Genomic DNA, 16,119 nt, shown 5'->3' with positions numbered 1-16,119 from the left:
GTATATATGGATCCATTTGAGGAGTTTAAATGGCCAAGTCACAGTTCTAAAGGTCCAATGTTTAAGCCAATATATTATGAATAACCATTGTGTAAAAATAAATGGCTGAAGTTATAATTGAAATGATTTTTATGTTGATTAACTTTTCAATACTTTTTAAACTGTTTAAAAGTTAAAAACTGGTCTTTGACTACATTAAACTAAGCTAAAATAAATTATTAGTACCAGTCTATCGGCCACATGAAGCTTTTTAGTACTATCAACAACTTTTGCCATGTGTACAAAGGCATGCAATTAGGACACTTTTGGAAAAATTGAGCCCATATGATTATGCTTAAATAACTTGATTGGTAGTTCCAGTTATGCTTTAATTTGTTGGTAATCAAGTCAAAAAGAAACAAATGACCAATCAGACATTATAGGTTTTTGTTGGTATGAGAACCCTCTGAGACATGTCTGCTTTACATTTGTTATTTTGGTTTGACACACAGACCCTTCTCTTGCTCCATCTTTCTTGGACCAAGCCAAGAAAAAGATAAAAAGAGTTGCAATTTTTTTTGAATAAGCACACTTGGATAAAGGTGACATATGTCACTTCTTGTTGGGGGCAGGAAACAAAAAAAGCCCGCCAACGAAATTATATGCAAATATGCAACTTCTTTCCATGTCATTTGCCAACCTAATTAGTGAACAAACGTCCTCTTTTTTTTTCCTTTTCTTTTTTTAATGATAAAGTTTTAACCTATGATATCTGCTCTACGATAATTGTTTTTCATTATCAGACAAAAACATTAATTGATTTTTTTATATAAGTGGGATTTGAACTTCGAATCTCTTATTTAACGACAAAATTTTTTACCAGTTGAGCTAATTAAAACTTGCAATTAATAAACGTATCAAGCATGACCACTTTTCAGGCAAGGTAACTTGAGTAATTATGTGATGGACGAATATCATGGCCTGCCTTTGAGACAAACATGACTGCATTGCAATAAGTTAAGGTTATAATATATGGCTGTCTCTAGATCTTTGAGTGAGTGGCCCAAGGATAAGTGTCCAAGAGTATAATTGCTGCTGCTAATTGCGACCTATTAAAAAAGAACAAAAAAACATGGATCCCTACAGAAAATAACTACATTGTCAACTTGTAAAGAAACTCACAATTTACACTTTTATTATAGTGTTGGCTGAGAGAGATCCCAACACTCAAATTCATCAGTTTTCAAATAATTGACTGTACTATTAATTTATTATATAAGAATTCAATTCAAATTAAGTTATTGAATAAAAAAATACCGAAATTCCTAGCTCCTTCCCTTTTATTAGGAATGGGTATGGGATCATTGTTTTTATTTTTATTATTATTATTATTTTTTCGAGATAGGGATCATGTAATTGAGATAAAGTGAAAAGTGCATACTATTATGGAATATGGAGTAATAAAATTAAAACATATGTAAAAGTTAACTAACCTTCTGTCTGGACCTAAAATTGACCAATTGAATGACCCTGACTAGTGTTCTTACTCATTCTACTATATAAATACATGCATGGATAGAGAGTAGAGACATTTTTATGCACATAATTAAAAGATAAAATTATACTTAAAAAAATAATTAAAAGGTAAAATACATGCATTTTTAAAAATATTTTAATGGAATATTTCTCTAAATTTGGATTATTTTTATTTTTTGTGATCATTAACTCATGTTAACTTCTAAGAAATTTAGTGGATAGATCTTATTGATTTCTCATGTTCATTGTTGTATATTTGTGAATATACATGTAAGTTGTAATATACGAGTGATCTTACTTTGAAAGTATAATAAAAAAAAAAAAAAAGAAAAGAAAAAAAAAGACAAGGAATTAATGACTCGCACAAACGCGAAGTCTCTATGCAAAGTAAAAGAATAAAGAGATGTTAAAAAAAAAAAAAAGAAAAAAAAAAAAGCAAAATCACTATGCAATGGGATGACAATTAGGAAAAACAAATGGTTGTATTATGTGGGTGATTTGCTTGAGACACAATAGCAAAATCAAATTGAGTGGGGAAAAATATCATCTTAAAGAAAATGATTAATTCGTCCTCCACTCCTACTTTTATTTTATTTTTTAGTTAACTTATTAGTTTTATTAGCTTCTTTGTTTATATATAATTCTTCAAACTTTAAACAAATAAATAAATAGGTTTCTCAATAATTTTTTTATAAAAAGTTAATCTAAAGATTGCAAAATTACTCTTAAGTCTTAACAACTCCATGAAGGAAGAGGTCAAGGCCATAAAAAGAAGGTTATCGTTATATAACTAAAAGTTAATCCAAACTTTCTTAAAACAACTCCATGAAGAAAAAGGTGAAGGTCATAAAAGAAGGTTCTGGTTTTACATTACCTTTTATGTGCATGCAGAAAGATAGTAAGACGAGCGAAAATCCGGATTCAACATTCAACATTTTTTAACTTTCCAATGCACCAACCCAAGAACCAATAAAATATCAATTAGGTGTGAGATATGATTATGGTAAAGATAAAGCACAGGGCATGTGTCACTTCTTAATAATAACAATTTAAAAAAAAATCAACTCAATTTTGACTTCTAATTTCATTAGCCATTTAACGTACATTTGTGTGATGTACTTATTGTTTGATTTTTTAGGTTTTTTTTTTTTTTTTTTTTAACCCTTTGGCTAAAGATTTCACTCTAAAGCTGCCAAAAATCTCTGCATGTAAAAAGACTACATTTTTACCATACTTTCTACTTAAAAAAATGTAGCAATTTAAGGACTTTACCACCAAGATTCAAAGTCTCACATCGGGAAATGGGGGCAAGGTATAAAGGAATTGGCCAGGTGCTGGTAGGTGTAGGACTAGAAGTTGGTGACAAATCGACCTCACACTTATGTGTTTTGACTCAAATTCCTGCAAACACGTGCATGAAAGGTTTCGTATATTTTGGTAAGAGCAATTATAGTTACGCATCGAATTTGTAATTTTGTACGGGACACACCATTCTACATTTGCTGAAATAGTATTTCAAGATTTCGCTATTTCACAATTATAATTAAAATTGTGCTTAGAAAATATGATTTCAAAGTACATATTATATATAATAATGAGTGTGTAATAAGATTTAACTGTATTAATTTAATGGCAATTACTTCTTGATAAATTTAAGTGTCTTAAGGGCTAACTCTTGTGTTTATTAAGCACCGGTCTTTTCTAAAAGTCTATTTTTTTATTTATTAAAAAGTAGTTAAAGTATAGTTTTACTAAGGAAAAAAAATGAGACTTTTAAAAATCTGTACATAACAAATAAGTTAAACAGCTAAGGAATCTATATTATGATTTTTTAATGTTAGGTTAATTTCACTGTAAATAAATTTGTAATGGTTCAAAATGCGTTCAATTGTATTTGTATGGTGTAATTGAGTTTGAAGACTAAAGAATTGTTGTTCATTGTGTTATTATGAAGATGTTCGCAAAGTTGTTTGTTAGCGAGAGAAGAAAGTACACATTTATGATACTTCGAAAGTACACAATAATTTTTCCAAATGTATTAAGATTTTGGATAGAAAGTTTCTATGGACATTTGTGCTACTTTCAGTCAATTGAACTTATTTTAGAAAAGCCACACCGACCTCAGCTTTCCCAGCTTTTTAGTAGCCAATCAAACTTATAAATATACACTTATTTTAACTACAATTCAATTCTAATTTAGCATGAACAAACACGACCACACAAAACTAAAAATACCTAGAGAAAACCTTTCTCTGTCTTCCTACCTCTCCCATTGAATATCCTTTGAGAGGTATATTCTTCCAACCACAAAAATGACCATAGTTGTGTTTGAATTGTTGTTAAAACTAAGGAGACTACATCAAATCTTCAATAAGTCTTGAAGTGATTGAGAGATTGACTTTGCGGACAACATATCAACTTAAGGCAATAAGTAACCTTGAAGGTACAGTACCTCAAACCTGCATTTTGCAATTACAAGTTGGAGTTTGGAAGGTTTAGGTACTTAACTGTACAAGAAGTGATATGAGTATCGTTTGTATTGAAACAACCTTCAATTGAAGACTTGTTAAGTTGGGCTTGATCCCATAGTGTTTTTACCGTTTCCGTGAACAAATTATATCCTCTACGTGGGTGTGTTTATTCTTCACTGTTTTTCATGTGTTTAGCCATAGTTATTAGTGTCTTTGAACATTGACTAATTATACTTGGTGAATGGTTAAAATAATAAGTTAAAATTGGTGATTAAGTTGTTATAAGGGGTCTATAAATAATCCTCAATATACGTGAGCCACAATAGTTAATTTGGATCTTAAAGGTAAATGAACCTTAAAACCTCACATTTAAGGTAAATTTATGATTCAAAGCATTCCATACTGTGCTTTAAACATATTTCTTGCTCATTTGATAATTAATTCAGACCACGTCCAACCTTAAATGGAGTTTTTCTAGGATTAAAAGCATGTCTATGTCCATATATATGACCAAAAAGAAGATTGTGAAAAGCGATAATGGCTGAAAGGTATTGAATAAATTATCCTCACAGCAATGCAGATCCAACCAAAGGAAGAAGGGTGATGCGTTCACTTCCAATTAAAACTCACCCAATTTCTTCTTTAGGGTAAATAAGAATTTTATAATTTTATATAAAATAATAAAAAACCGAAATCATGTAGCCATGTACTATGAAACAACTTATAAATCGTCACAAACACGCACACACACACGCACTCACAACTCACAAACACACAAAAACATGCGTCAAAATGCGCATGCAGGCATGTAGGAGTTTACAAATAATATACAAGTACGACCTCAATCCCCCTATTAAGAATTGTAATTATGAGTTTATAATCTCTAAAAACATAGGGTATGGACAGAAAGTAGACAAGCAAAAGAGAGCAGTAAACAAAAAAACAAACAGAAAGGCCAATTTTGGGGATTGGGGATGTTCAATCAATAAAAAAAACATACTCAGTATTATTATAAGGGTATGGTTCAGTTCCTGCAATCCTGGCATTGTAGAATAGAGAGAGCAAAAAAAAAGAGTAGGGACATGAAGTTAATAATTATATGAAGAGAGAAAAGAATAAGAAAATAGCAAATGGGGTCAATATAAAAATGGTGTTGAAGGTATAAAAAAATGTGGGTTAGATGTGTGTGACAGGTGGGAGCTATGTGGGTAAGAGAGAGCAAAGCAAAGCAATTAGTGAAAGAAGATGAATGGGTTTGGGGACAGCATGCTTATAGAATTGAAGTGTGGGGAATATGGGGAAGAGAGGGAGCGTGTGAAATAAAATGAAAATGTTTCCTGTGCATACAGCAAGTGTGTCGACTAAGGAGTGTGAATGAGGGTACAAGCTGATATGCTATAACCCACTAATGTTTTTATTCAATCATCAATATGCATTGCACATTGCTTAATAGCTATAGCATATATAGCAGTATAGCACCCATCTGAATCTGATCATTCTTCAGAAATTTTAGTCATTTTCACCCATACTTACTTGCAATTGCTCAGATAAATATATATGTGTACTTGCCATTATTTTCTATTAACAAAAAGAAAAATAAAAAAGGAAAAAAAGAGAGAGGGAACATTTGGTCAATAATGGCCATTTCACAAGCATTAAAAAAATACACCCATCTTGTTGGTCCATTATTTATTTATTTATTTATTTATTTTTGCTTTCTTTTGATTCTTCAGGTATAACTTTCTGTCTGTAAATTAGAAGCGGCATGCCAACGAGGCTAAAATTATAAAAAAAAAAAAGAAAAAAAAAAGAAAGAAAAAAAAGTTAACGGATGTCACAAGAGTATTGATTTAAGAATTATTTTTAGAAACTTTTTATGAGAAAAGAAAAAGGTAACTAGCTTTTTTGATAACTTTTATTTTTCCTATGAAAATGATATTAAAATTTTATAAAATGATTCATTAATAAATGTCTTAATTAAGGGCGTCCGTTAATGGGACGCAAAAAAACAAAATGAGCAAATTAATAGATAGTTAGATACTAAGGTTGCGTTTAGGATAAGTTTATATTGAGCAGTTTCTTTTACTGTTTAGCTTATCTTTAATACTATTCATGAGTCTTATTGTACTATTTTAGTTAACTTTTAGTCTTATTTACAGTACTTTCAGTAAAAAAAAATTTAGTTTCAGCTAAATAAGTTATTCTCCAACGAATCCTAATAAAATAAAAATATTTCATGTTGCCACTTGTAACACTTTTAATCTTGTTCCATTGTGAAAAACCTTTATTGTCTAAACAATGAAATAACTGATTTAATTGCATGGTTATGTGTTTTTTTTTTCCCTTTAAATTTATCTATTGGAAAGTACATGAATCACTTATACAGTCTGGATTTGGCCACACACATATATTGGTTGTTTGTGGATTGGCCTTATGGTTTTCTCGAGATACTTTCACCAACTTGCCTTATAGTTAATAAAATGAGTGGCGGGCACAAAGGGTGTTATCTTGAGAATTTTATTTATTTATTTTCATATTATTAAAATTTGTAGAACATATAAAGTTGCTTTTTGTTTTTTTTCTAAGCTTGAAGAATGTATAGGCATGAATTTATTTATTTAAAGAATATAGGTAAAAACTCGACTTGGCCTAGTGGTGTCTCAAAGAGGTGAGTTTCGGTCCGAGCCACCGCTTCTCCTTGAACTTGACTTCCTTTAAAAGAAAAAAGAAAACTTGAAGATTGTATAAATATATAATTTTTTTTTTTTGGAGATAAAATTTCTTTATTATAAAATTTTGTACCAATGTTGTAACACGGATTAGAATGTCTCACATAGATGGAGAAGATGACGTAAAACCAAAAAAAAAAAAAAAATATCTTGGGGTTAATTTTATATATATCTATATAAATAGATGGAGAAGATGACGTAAAACCAAAAAAAAAAAAAAAATATCTTGGGGTTAATTTTATATATATCTATATATATATAATTTTTGAAATTTTAATATTTAAAATTTAATTTTCTATATTTTAGTTGTTTTTAAGATTCCTTTTTTTTTTTTTAAATTTTTTTATGAACAAAAAATGGGTAGAGGGAGGCGACCTGAGTTGCCTTCTTCCATCTGGACATGACCATAATAACACTTTATCCGTTGAGCCCAAGCAAGATCCTAATCAAAGTATGGTCTTGTATGGTATTGTATTAGTTACAATATTCTTCTTCTTATTATTATTATTTTGTGTGTGTTGAATAATGAGTGTTTTACCTATCTAAGTAGGCCTATGAAATCAAAATAAGTTGTTCGTTAGTTAAAAAGTGTATGCTGTGAGTATTATATTTGCTCTATAATCTCTTAAAAGCTATAGTATATTTTGAGTAGAATTTATGGTATACTTTTATATTAGAATCAAATTCCTACACAAGCTAGATTGTCTTCATTTCTTTGGTGGACCTGGAAGTTCTTTTCTTCGTGGATTTAAGAACATTTAAGGAATCTACATATTTGTATCTAATTAATGAATCTAGTTTGTTTACGTCTTTCATTCTACGTCAGATCGAAGCAAATGGTTAGGATGTAAGGAAATAGTGAGTGTAGCTTTCATTCCATTACAATCAACCCTTTTATACAGGTTTACGTGCACAATAAGAAAAGCAAAGACAATTATTCGAATCCGAATAATTCCATGAAATTATAAATATATAAACAAAAAGAATTCAGTCTTTGAGTTTGTACCATAAAAGATTCTTTCTTTGACTTCCCTTTAAAATTGAAAACTTTCAACTCCTTCCTTTATTCTCATGAACTTCTCTTGGCTGCATTCTAATCCTAATTTCATCTAGAACAAAGGAAGGAATGAAGGATTAAAGGAACTAAGGAAGAAGAGATTGTTTTTTTCTGGATTCCTGAAGTAAGAGAATTATATATATATAATACTTTGATAGTGGGATTTTTTAATTGGATAAAATTCTATTTGGATTCCTAAATTTTACTAAAAATTCTTTTTTCGTCTCTAAACTGTTGAAAATGTTTCACTTTATGTCCTTAAATTTTAAAAAAGATATTTTTTTTATTCCTAAATGTGTCTCTAAACCATTGAAAATAACTCTTTACAAAGTTTAAGGATGAATTTTTTTTAAAAAAATTTAAAGACAAAAAACAAACTTTTAATAAAGTTTAGAAACCGAAATAGTATTATATATATATATATTATATAAATGATTAGAATGACATTAACATATAAACCTTAGAAGATTTTCCTAAAAAACATGCAAAAAATATGGATCGAATTATGGGCCAATTTGGCCGGAAGGGCAAGGAGGGGAGAGTAGAGTAATTTCTAGTCAACTCTACTATATTCTTCTCTACTCCCTTCATCCAAATTAGTCAAGACTAAGACATATTTTCTAAAAACATAAAAAATAAAAAATAAAAATAAAAGAAAAGAAGGGTACCAATTTAATTATAAAGCTAAGAGAATAAAAAAATAAAAAAAAATATATAAATAATAAATAAATAAAAAAGAAAAAAAAAGTGGTCCACGCATGCCAAATGCCCACATAAGGTTAAATGTGTGAGCCGGAAGGTGCAAGCGTGCTAAGTTAGAGTCACGTGTGAGAAGGTTTATATATTACGCATGAGCAGGACGCACTAAAACAGCAGAAACAAAAGAAAAGAGAAAAATATAGAGTTTGTAGTGGTCAGGGTCAAGTCAGGCAATCGGGTCTAGTTCATACTCGATCGTATTGTTTTTTGTTTCTGCAGTGACATTTTATGTAAGGTTAAGAATTTCCAAAAAAAGAGAGACACAACCAAAGAGCAAGGGAGATTCTTGTTGTTTAAGGGAGATTCTTCTTGTTTTTCTTACAGGGAATCCAGACACAGAGCCAAAACAAACATACACAAAGTCAGATTCTCTCTTTCTTTGTTTTCTTTCTTTTTTTTTTTTTTTCAAGAAGAAAGAAAAACAAAGCAGTGTGTGTGTGTGAGAGAGTTAGAGTTAAGAGCAATGGAAGTAGGGAGTGAAATGAGGCAATCAAGGTTTAAGAGTATTTGTGTGTTCTGTGGGAGTAGCCAAGGCAAGAAAAGTAGCTATCAGGACTCAGCCATTGAGCTTGGCAAGGAACTGGTATATATATGTTCATTGTTTTTTGTGTACTTATTATGGTCTCCATTGTGGAATGTTGGGTCTTTCTCTAATGCCCTTATTGGGTTTTTGTTGAAATTTGTATGCATGATATGGATTGTGCAAGAAACCGTTTTGAAATTTGCTCAACCATTGTGTTTATTATAACTTGTTTGTGACTTGGTTGATAGGCTTTTTTTTTTTTAATACATTTTTTGAAAATTTTTGGTTTTTTGATTCCTTCAATTTGAACTTTCTTCTTTGTTGGGTTTGTCTTTAGCATAAATTATTCAATCTCTCTGTTTCTCTCTCTCTCATGTGTCTTTATCAGGTAACTCAGCTACGTTCAAAATATGCCATTTTAGAGAAGAACAAGTTATACCCTGTTTCCATTAAATATGTTTGATACTTTTCCCAGGTGTACCTGTCCCTACTTTCATTTTTGGGTACCTCTCTCTGTTCTTCATTTGGCTAAGAGGATGAGAGTTAAATGTTCTAGTCAGTGCCATTCTGGTTGAATGAGCATTGAACAATCCCTTTTCAATCCTTGTTTTACTTTCGCCAAAAGTCAAGGTGTACAGTGTACTCCTTAAGTATACAGTTTTTCCAAATTGGTTTATCAAGAATGCATTTTGAGCCAAAACCCACATAAAAAAATCCCTACTTTTTTGCTCGTTTAGTCTCTCTGTGTTGATTTGTGTATGGATTCTTTGAAGGTCGCAAGGAACATTGATCTGGTCTATGGAGGGGGCAGCATAGGTCTAATGGGTTTGGTTTCACAAGCTGTTCATGATGGTGGTCGCCATGTCATTGGGTGAGTCTCTCTTTTTTCTTTTGCTTCATCCTCAAATCTCTAATAAAAAAGAAGAAGAAAAATATAAAGATTAGGAAATAAATTATTGACCTCTTTCTGTTGATATAGGTGGTTTTGTTTTCCATTACAACTGATTTTTTTGTCATGTAATTGTCTCTCTGCAGAGTTATTCCCAAGACGCTCATGCCTCGAGAGGTATGTCTGCTACAACCAGAAAAAGTTTTAAACCTTTTCTTGTTTTTTATTTTTATTTTTTATTTTTAAGTCGAATTGTTTATTTGCTTTGTCTCCACCATGTTATTGGGTTTAAGCTTTATTTTATTTTTTTTTGTTGGAGAAACTGAGTTTAGAATGATGTTTTCATTTCTTTTCTAGCTTACTCTTTAAGACTTATTTCTTTTCAAATATTTTGATTTCTGTCTTTGCTCTTATTAGGCTGTTAAGTCTTAGCCTCTTAGCTACTTTCTTTAATCTTTTACACACTTATTTCTGACTTTTTCTTTCTTTCTTTTTTCTTCTTATTTTGTACATATTCATATAGCTATTTACGGTACTCAAGTTCCTTTTTTTTCTTTCTTTCTTTCTTTCTTCTTTTGATGAATGGTTGGCTTAGTAGTCTTATCCACGATACTACTTGAGTTGTTGACACTACCTCATTATTATGTGTATATGATGTTCCCTCTGATTTCTTTTTACTATATCAACTTTATGTTATCAGTTAAAGCAATGAGTATTCTCTTGTGTTTTTTCTCCTTTGGCTTTTTCTAAATTCGAATTTTTTTCTTTGATAAGATATTAAAATTACTGGCTAGGGAGTCACTGAGTTAAAGATTTTAGATTCATTAAGTCCACAATTCCTGCAACACTCATCATTTCTCTCTTCACTGCACAAAACTCCAAATCCTTTCTCTCTCTCATTTTCAATTTCTAAAATTTTGGTTTTCCTGTGCCTTGGTACCTTTTGCAGTTAACTGGTGAAACAGTGGGGGAACTAAAGGCAGTTGCTGATATGCACCAAAGGAAAGCAGAGATGGCTAGGCATTCTGATGCCTTTATTGCCTTACCAGGTTAGGCTCTCCACTGCAAAGTGATATCCCCACTACGATTTCAAGGCAAATTAAGAAAACTTAATGTCCTTTGGGACTTAAAAATTTTACTAATTTTAGCTTGTAAGATTGACAATATCTCATATTTTGATTCTTTTGAGAATTTCAGAAGTCCCATTTCTTTCTTTGATCTCTCAGTTGCTTTTTTTTTATTTGCTCTAATCTCTAACTCTCAGTGGCTACTTTGTACTCAAGAAACTAATTATGTGAACAGAAATGAAAGCACTGACAGTCTCAGAGTCCAGCCACAAAAAGTCCAATTAGTAATCTGACTTGGCTTCAGTTTACCCCTTAAAAAGTTGCAGCCTTTTTTTTTTTTTTTTTGATATGATATGAATTTTGTTGCAGCCTTTTTATTTTGTTTTAAATGGAAAAACTGATCTCAAAAGATAAAAGAACTTAGCTGGTCTTGTTTTCAATGCCAAAGCTATTGGTTATTTATATTACTAAAAATACTTTGCTTAATCCTTAGACATGATAATGAAAAGTATAATGACAATTGAAAGGATAATCTGTTTAGTTTGGATCTTGTTGATCATTGAAAGGATAATCTTGACCTTTCCTCAACTTAGCAGATACTTGCGCATATTCTTCCAAGAAGGCCCTGTTAAAGTGTGGAAATTTTTCTAAAAAATAAGTCAAAATCTCGCGATATTTTGCTACTGTGGCTGTTTTTTATATTTTATGTTATACTATCATATATGTGGTATTGATAAATGCTGTGAAAGGTACTGGTTGAAGCCTACAATTTGCAAAAGTTTCTTAACCTTCTTGCACAAACCCCTAGACTCTTGATGCCTTTTGAACCCTAGTTCTTGACCCATCAACATCTTACACTGAAACTATTGCTACTGATGAGCCCTGCTTCTGTGGTTAATATCCTTTTTTCCTCTAATGTAGTACCATAGCCTGTGACATCTCTGTGCCAAATGCCATACATAAGGAAAAAGACACAAAGCCATAACTTTCACCAAATGGTCTCGCCAACTTGCACCTGCACCTAAGAAGGAATGATTTTAACCCCATTCAAGGATCTCTTATTATCCTTTTTACTTTTGAGTTGGAAAATTCATCAATAAAATGGAGGACATGCAGGGGCATAATAGTAGTTATACTTGTATCTACCTTGGGAATACCCACCTTCTCTCACCTATTGGGGACACCTCATGTAGGTAGGATAAAAAGGAAAAAGAATATACAGCTTACTAACATGATAGTTTGAGACCCATTATTGCCTGCATGGGTTGCCAGAAGAGTATGCCTCAATTTTCACAAAACGATGGAAACAATAAATACCATGTTTAGGGGTTGCAAAAAGCTAGAGGTTCAATACTCATACATGTGACATGAGTTAAAAACTATAGCCATCCAACAAATGGTGGAACAAGTGGTCTGTGAAAATACTGTAGACTTCTACTGTAGTCAATATAAGTCGTTCCAAACTTCAAATGTACAGTTTCAAAACAGAGTTCAAACAGCTTTTTTCTTAAAACTATTTGTACCAAGGATGTTCTGATTCTAAATGTCTGTTCTATTTTTCTTTGGCTCAAATAAATATATGACCAATTCAGCAAAAAAATAAAAATAAAAATAAATAACCAGACCATCATTACTACCACCAATAATGTCAGTCTTTTAGCTCTCTCTCTCTCTCTCTCTCAAAGGGTCTGTAGTCCATATATTTACAATGTTGCATCTACTTGTCCCTGAAATGTATTGGGCACTAATAACGTTGGAAGATTTGTACTTTGGATGATATGATTGTTGCAAACGTAAGACATGGTCTTTTTTTAAAGGTATTTGATGATGACTTAAAATAGAACTTTGGATTAACAAAGTCCATGTGATGTTTCATTAGGTGGTTATGGGACCCTGGAAGAACTGCTTGAAGTGATAACCTGGGCTCAACTTGGAATTCATGATAAACCGGTAATTTATGTTTTAATTGAGTATCCATAGCCAACCTCAACAATTTGGGACTAAGGCTTGGTCATTGTTGTTGTCCACAACTTAAACTGCTTTAGTCTATGGGAGTTTTATTTTTACCTTAACTTTTACAACTTCTTTGTTTTACTCATCTATATAACTACTAACATAAACATTTCAATAATCTGCAGGTGGGATTGCTGAATGTTGATGGATACTACAATTCGCTTCTGTCATTTATTGACAAAGCAGTGGAAGAAGGGTTTATTAGTCCCAGTGCCCGCCAAATAATTGTATCAGCACCAACACCAAAGGAATTGGTGAAGAAACTGGAGGTACTCAAATGTGTCATATTGTTATTTATAAATTAATGCAACTTGTTGCTAAAGTACAGGCATGAAAGCCTAAATATGCTCTGTTCCCTCTTAGTAATGTTAGGGAAATGAATTACAACATAGCCTCATTTATTTTCCAATTTTTTGAGCTGTGAATATTTTGCTTTATTGTAACTTGTTTGTTAATTGTTCAGGGATAATTACATGTATCTTACATTTTTCTTGTTTATGGCTTCTTGTTATAGGAGTATGTCCCCTGTCATGAAAGAGTTGCATCAAAGTCAAGCTGGGAGATGGGACAGCTTGGCTACTCTCAAACCTATGATATCTCTAGGTGATATGGTTCTTACTGCATTGAGGAGAAGGTGCATGGAATTTTGGAAGTGGCAGGAGCTAATTTGAAGAAACTCAATATCTGTCATGGAGAATTCTTTTGTCTTAATTTTGTAAATTACTGCAATTGACCACAATATGTGAAGCTTCAGAACTCCTTTTCAGAACTTGATTTCCTTCTAAGTAGTTAAGTACTACAGGATTATGAACGCCCCCTTTACAATGTTAACTAATTATATGATTAAATGATTATTAGCCTTCAAATCTTATGTTCACTTCTTTTTATCGCCTCTCTCTCCATCCAAAAGAGAGGGATATATGAATATATATATATATATATGGCACAATTTCTCCTCAAAGACGTCCGCCTTTCCTCAAAGTTGTGATTCGTTTCAAATTAAACCCTAAACTTCAAAAAGTTCCAATTGAAATCTTAAACTATCTAAATTGTTTTAATTCGCCTTTTAAGTGAATCCCTATTAATTAAAGGTAATGAAAACACTAAGCATTTGTGTAAAAAATGATGGCATTTCATGTTAAAATTCAATCCTATAATTCACGTGGATAGATTTATGGTGTTCAATTGATTTCTATTATAGTTAATAGTGCCTCATTTTGGGAGTGAATTGAAAAGATTGCAAAAATTTAAAATTATAATGAATACATTTAAAATTTAGAGTCCAGTCTATTCGAATTAAGGAAAGATGTATATACCATCAAAGAGGAAGATTGGGGGTGGGGGTGATTTAGAGTATTCCCATCAGCATAACATAACCATTTCACCTTTAGTTTCCCCCAAAATATTAATTGTTCCATCGGCTGCTTATAAAGAGTAAACTTTTCTAATTGTTGTTCCATTAGGCTACTTATAAAGAGTAAACTTTTCTACTTGTTGCATTAATTTTTCATAAGTCTTGTAGTGCAACTCGCACTTGGTAGTATTTCCAATGGAGATGCCCAAGGTTCAAATTCCTCCACCCCTAACAATCAAATTATCAAAAATGAAATTCTTCCTTTTTTTATATTCCTTAATTATAAATTACACCGTCTAAGTTTAGTTTATTTTCTATTGGGTGCTTTAGTTTGGCCATGAGGAGGCCAATCTTGGCCATTGAGGGGTTGATCTTGTCGGCAAAGTGGCAACTTGGCTATGAGATGGTCGATCTTGGCCATGGAATGTGACCAAATTTAGTAGTTGTGTGGTCAATTTGGCTATGAGTTAGCCTATCTAGTCTAGTAAATAAAAGGGTGAGTGATCTTTGTTGTTATATTTGGAATACATAATTGTGAATAAAAACGAATAAAATAAAACAATATATAAATATAATCAAGGGCCGAGTGGAAGTGTACGTTAAAAGTGAATTAGTTAGGGCAAAGCTTGGGTCCAGTGCTCTTGTGCGCTGAGCTCGACAAAACGCTAGCACGTGATAAATGATAATTGTTCGATACATGTCAAATCCTATAAGATCCAAGCCATGTCCCATTAATTGATACATGAAAGTTAGCTTTATAACTAAAATTTAGCTAAACTTTGAAAAGAACGTGATGTGAATGCCCTATAAAAGTGTCATTGACGAAGAGAAGAAGAAGGCGGCAATTATGTTGTGGCAATTATGTAACAACATTGTTGTCCAAAACCTTCGTTTAGTTGTTATCAAAGTACCTGTTTGGGGTGTAGTTTTCCCTTTAGAGACAACAGACAAGAGTAAGTGAGTAACCCAACCAACGACCAGTAACGGAAGAGGGCCCAATTGATGTTGGCTGAAAAGAATGAAGAGAGCCGGGGTCCTCTTTCTGCAACCTCTTGTGGAAATAAAAACAAGGGTCCATAAGTCTACCGACAAATGTGACAATGACTTGTGTTGGATAGGGTCCACTTTTCATCAATGTAGAATGAAAAATAAGGCTTGGGCTTGTGCTACCACAGAATATTTAGGACACTTTTGATAACCATTCAAGGTCCCAGCTTGTTCTTAACATTTTCTTCTGGTTGACTACACTGTTTGTACCATTGTTTTGATGATCAACCCCAAGAGCATTTGGTGGTTGAGGTGTCAATTTTTATAGAGTTTTTTTTGGGGTTTAGATTAGTTATAATGTGAAAGCTATATGTTAAAATGATGTTTAAACGTGGGATAAGGGAATTAAAGGACATTACTTCAATCAAAGTCATTTTAAACTGTTTTTTGGACTTGTCAAAAGTGCCAATTTGCTATAATTATGGATTTTGATTGGTTTCATTAAGCAGAGAACCTCTTGAATTGACCTATGGAGGGAAGACTTTTGAATGAAAGCTACATGTTTGCCATAACACATTCCCTACCTCAATAGAGACTAAAGCATCGTGTTTATGCGTTTAATGTAGGAAGACCATGGAATAGTTTCTAAAAGCCGTGAACAAGTTTGATAGGTTTGGATTAAAGAAAATATCCACATCAAGGAATAATCTCAATCAAAGTTCAATGCAATGTGAAAGAGATTAGCTTTAAGAGAC

General features: G+C 31.9%; 1 protein-coding gene across 2 annotated transcripts; it reads left to right on the top strand.

Annotated features, from left to right (window-relative positions):
- The first annotated feature begins 8,719 nt into the window (after positions 1 to 8,719).
- Positions 8,720 to 13,892, top strand: LOC112036359 (cytokinin riboside 5'-monophosphate phosphoribohydrolase LOG3). 2 transcript variants are annotated; one of them, XM_024069168.2, is made up of 7 exons: positions 8,720 to 9,114; positions 9,828 to 9,925; positions 10,090 to 10,120; positions 10,893 to 10,992; positions 12,890 to 12,960; positions 13,149 to 13,292; positions 13,538 to 13,892. In XM_024069168.2, the coding sequence occupies exons 1-7, from the start codon at positions 8,995 to 8,997 to the stop codon at positions 13,628 to 13,630; spliced, it is 657 nt and encodes a 218-aa protein (XP_023924936.1). In that variant the 5' UTR covers positions 8,720 to 8,994; the 3' UTR covers positions 13,631 to 13,892. The 2 variants fall into 2 exon arrangements, with proteins under 2 accessions (XP_023924936.1, XP_065637151.1); XM_065781079.1 differs by lacking the exons at positions 9,828 to 9,925; positions 10,090 to 10,120 and having other exon boundaries at positions 8,885 to 9,114.
- The last annotated feature ends 2,227 nt before the right edge of the window (positions 13,893 to 16,119 follow it).

The sequence above is a fragment of the Quercus suber genome, unplaced genomic scaffold (assembly GCF_002906115.3).
Source record: "Quercus suber isolate HL8 unplaced genomic scaffold, Cork oak 2.0 scaffold_256, whole genome shotgun sequence".
Lineage (NCBI taxonomy): Eukaryota > Viridiplantae > Streptophyta > Magnoliopsida > Fagales > Fagaceae > Quercus > Quercus suber.
This window is presented reverse-complemented; position numbering and strand designations above follow the sequence as displayed.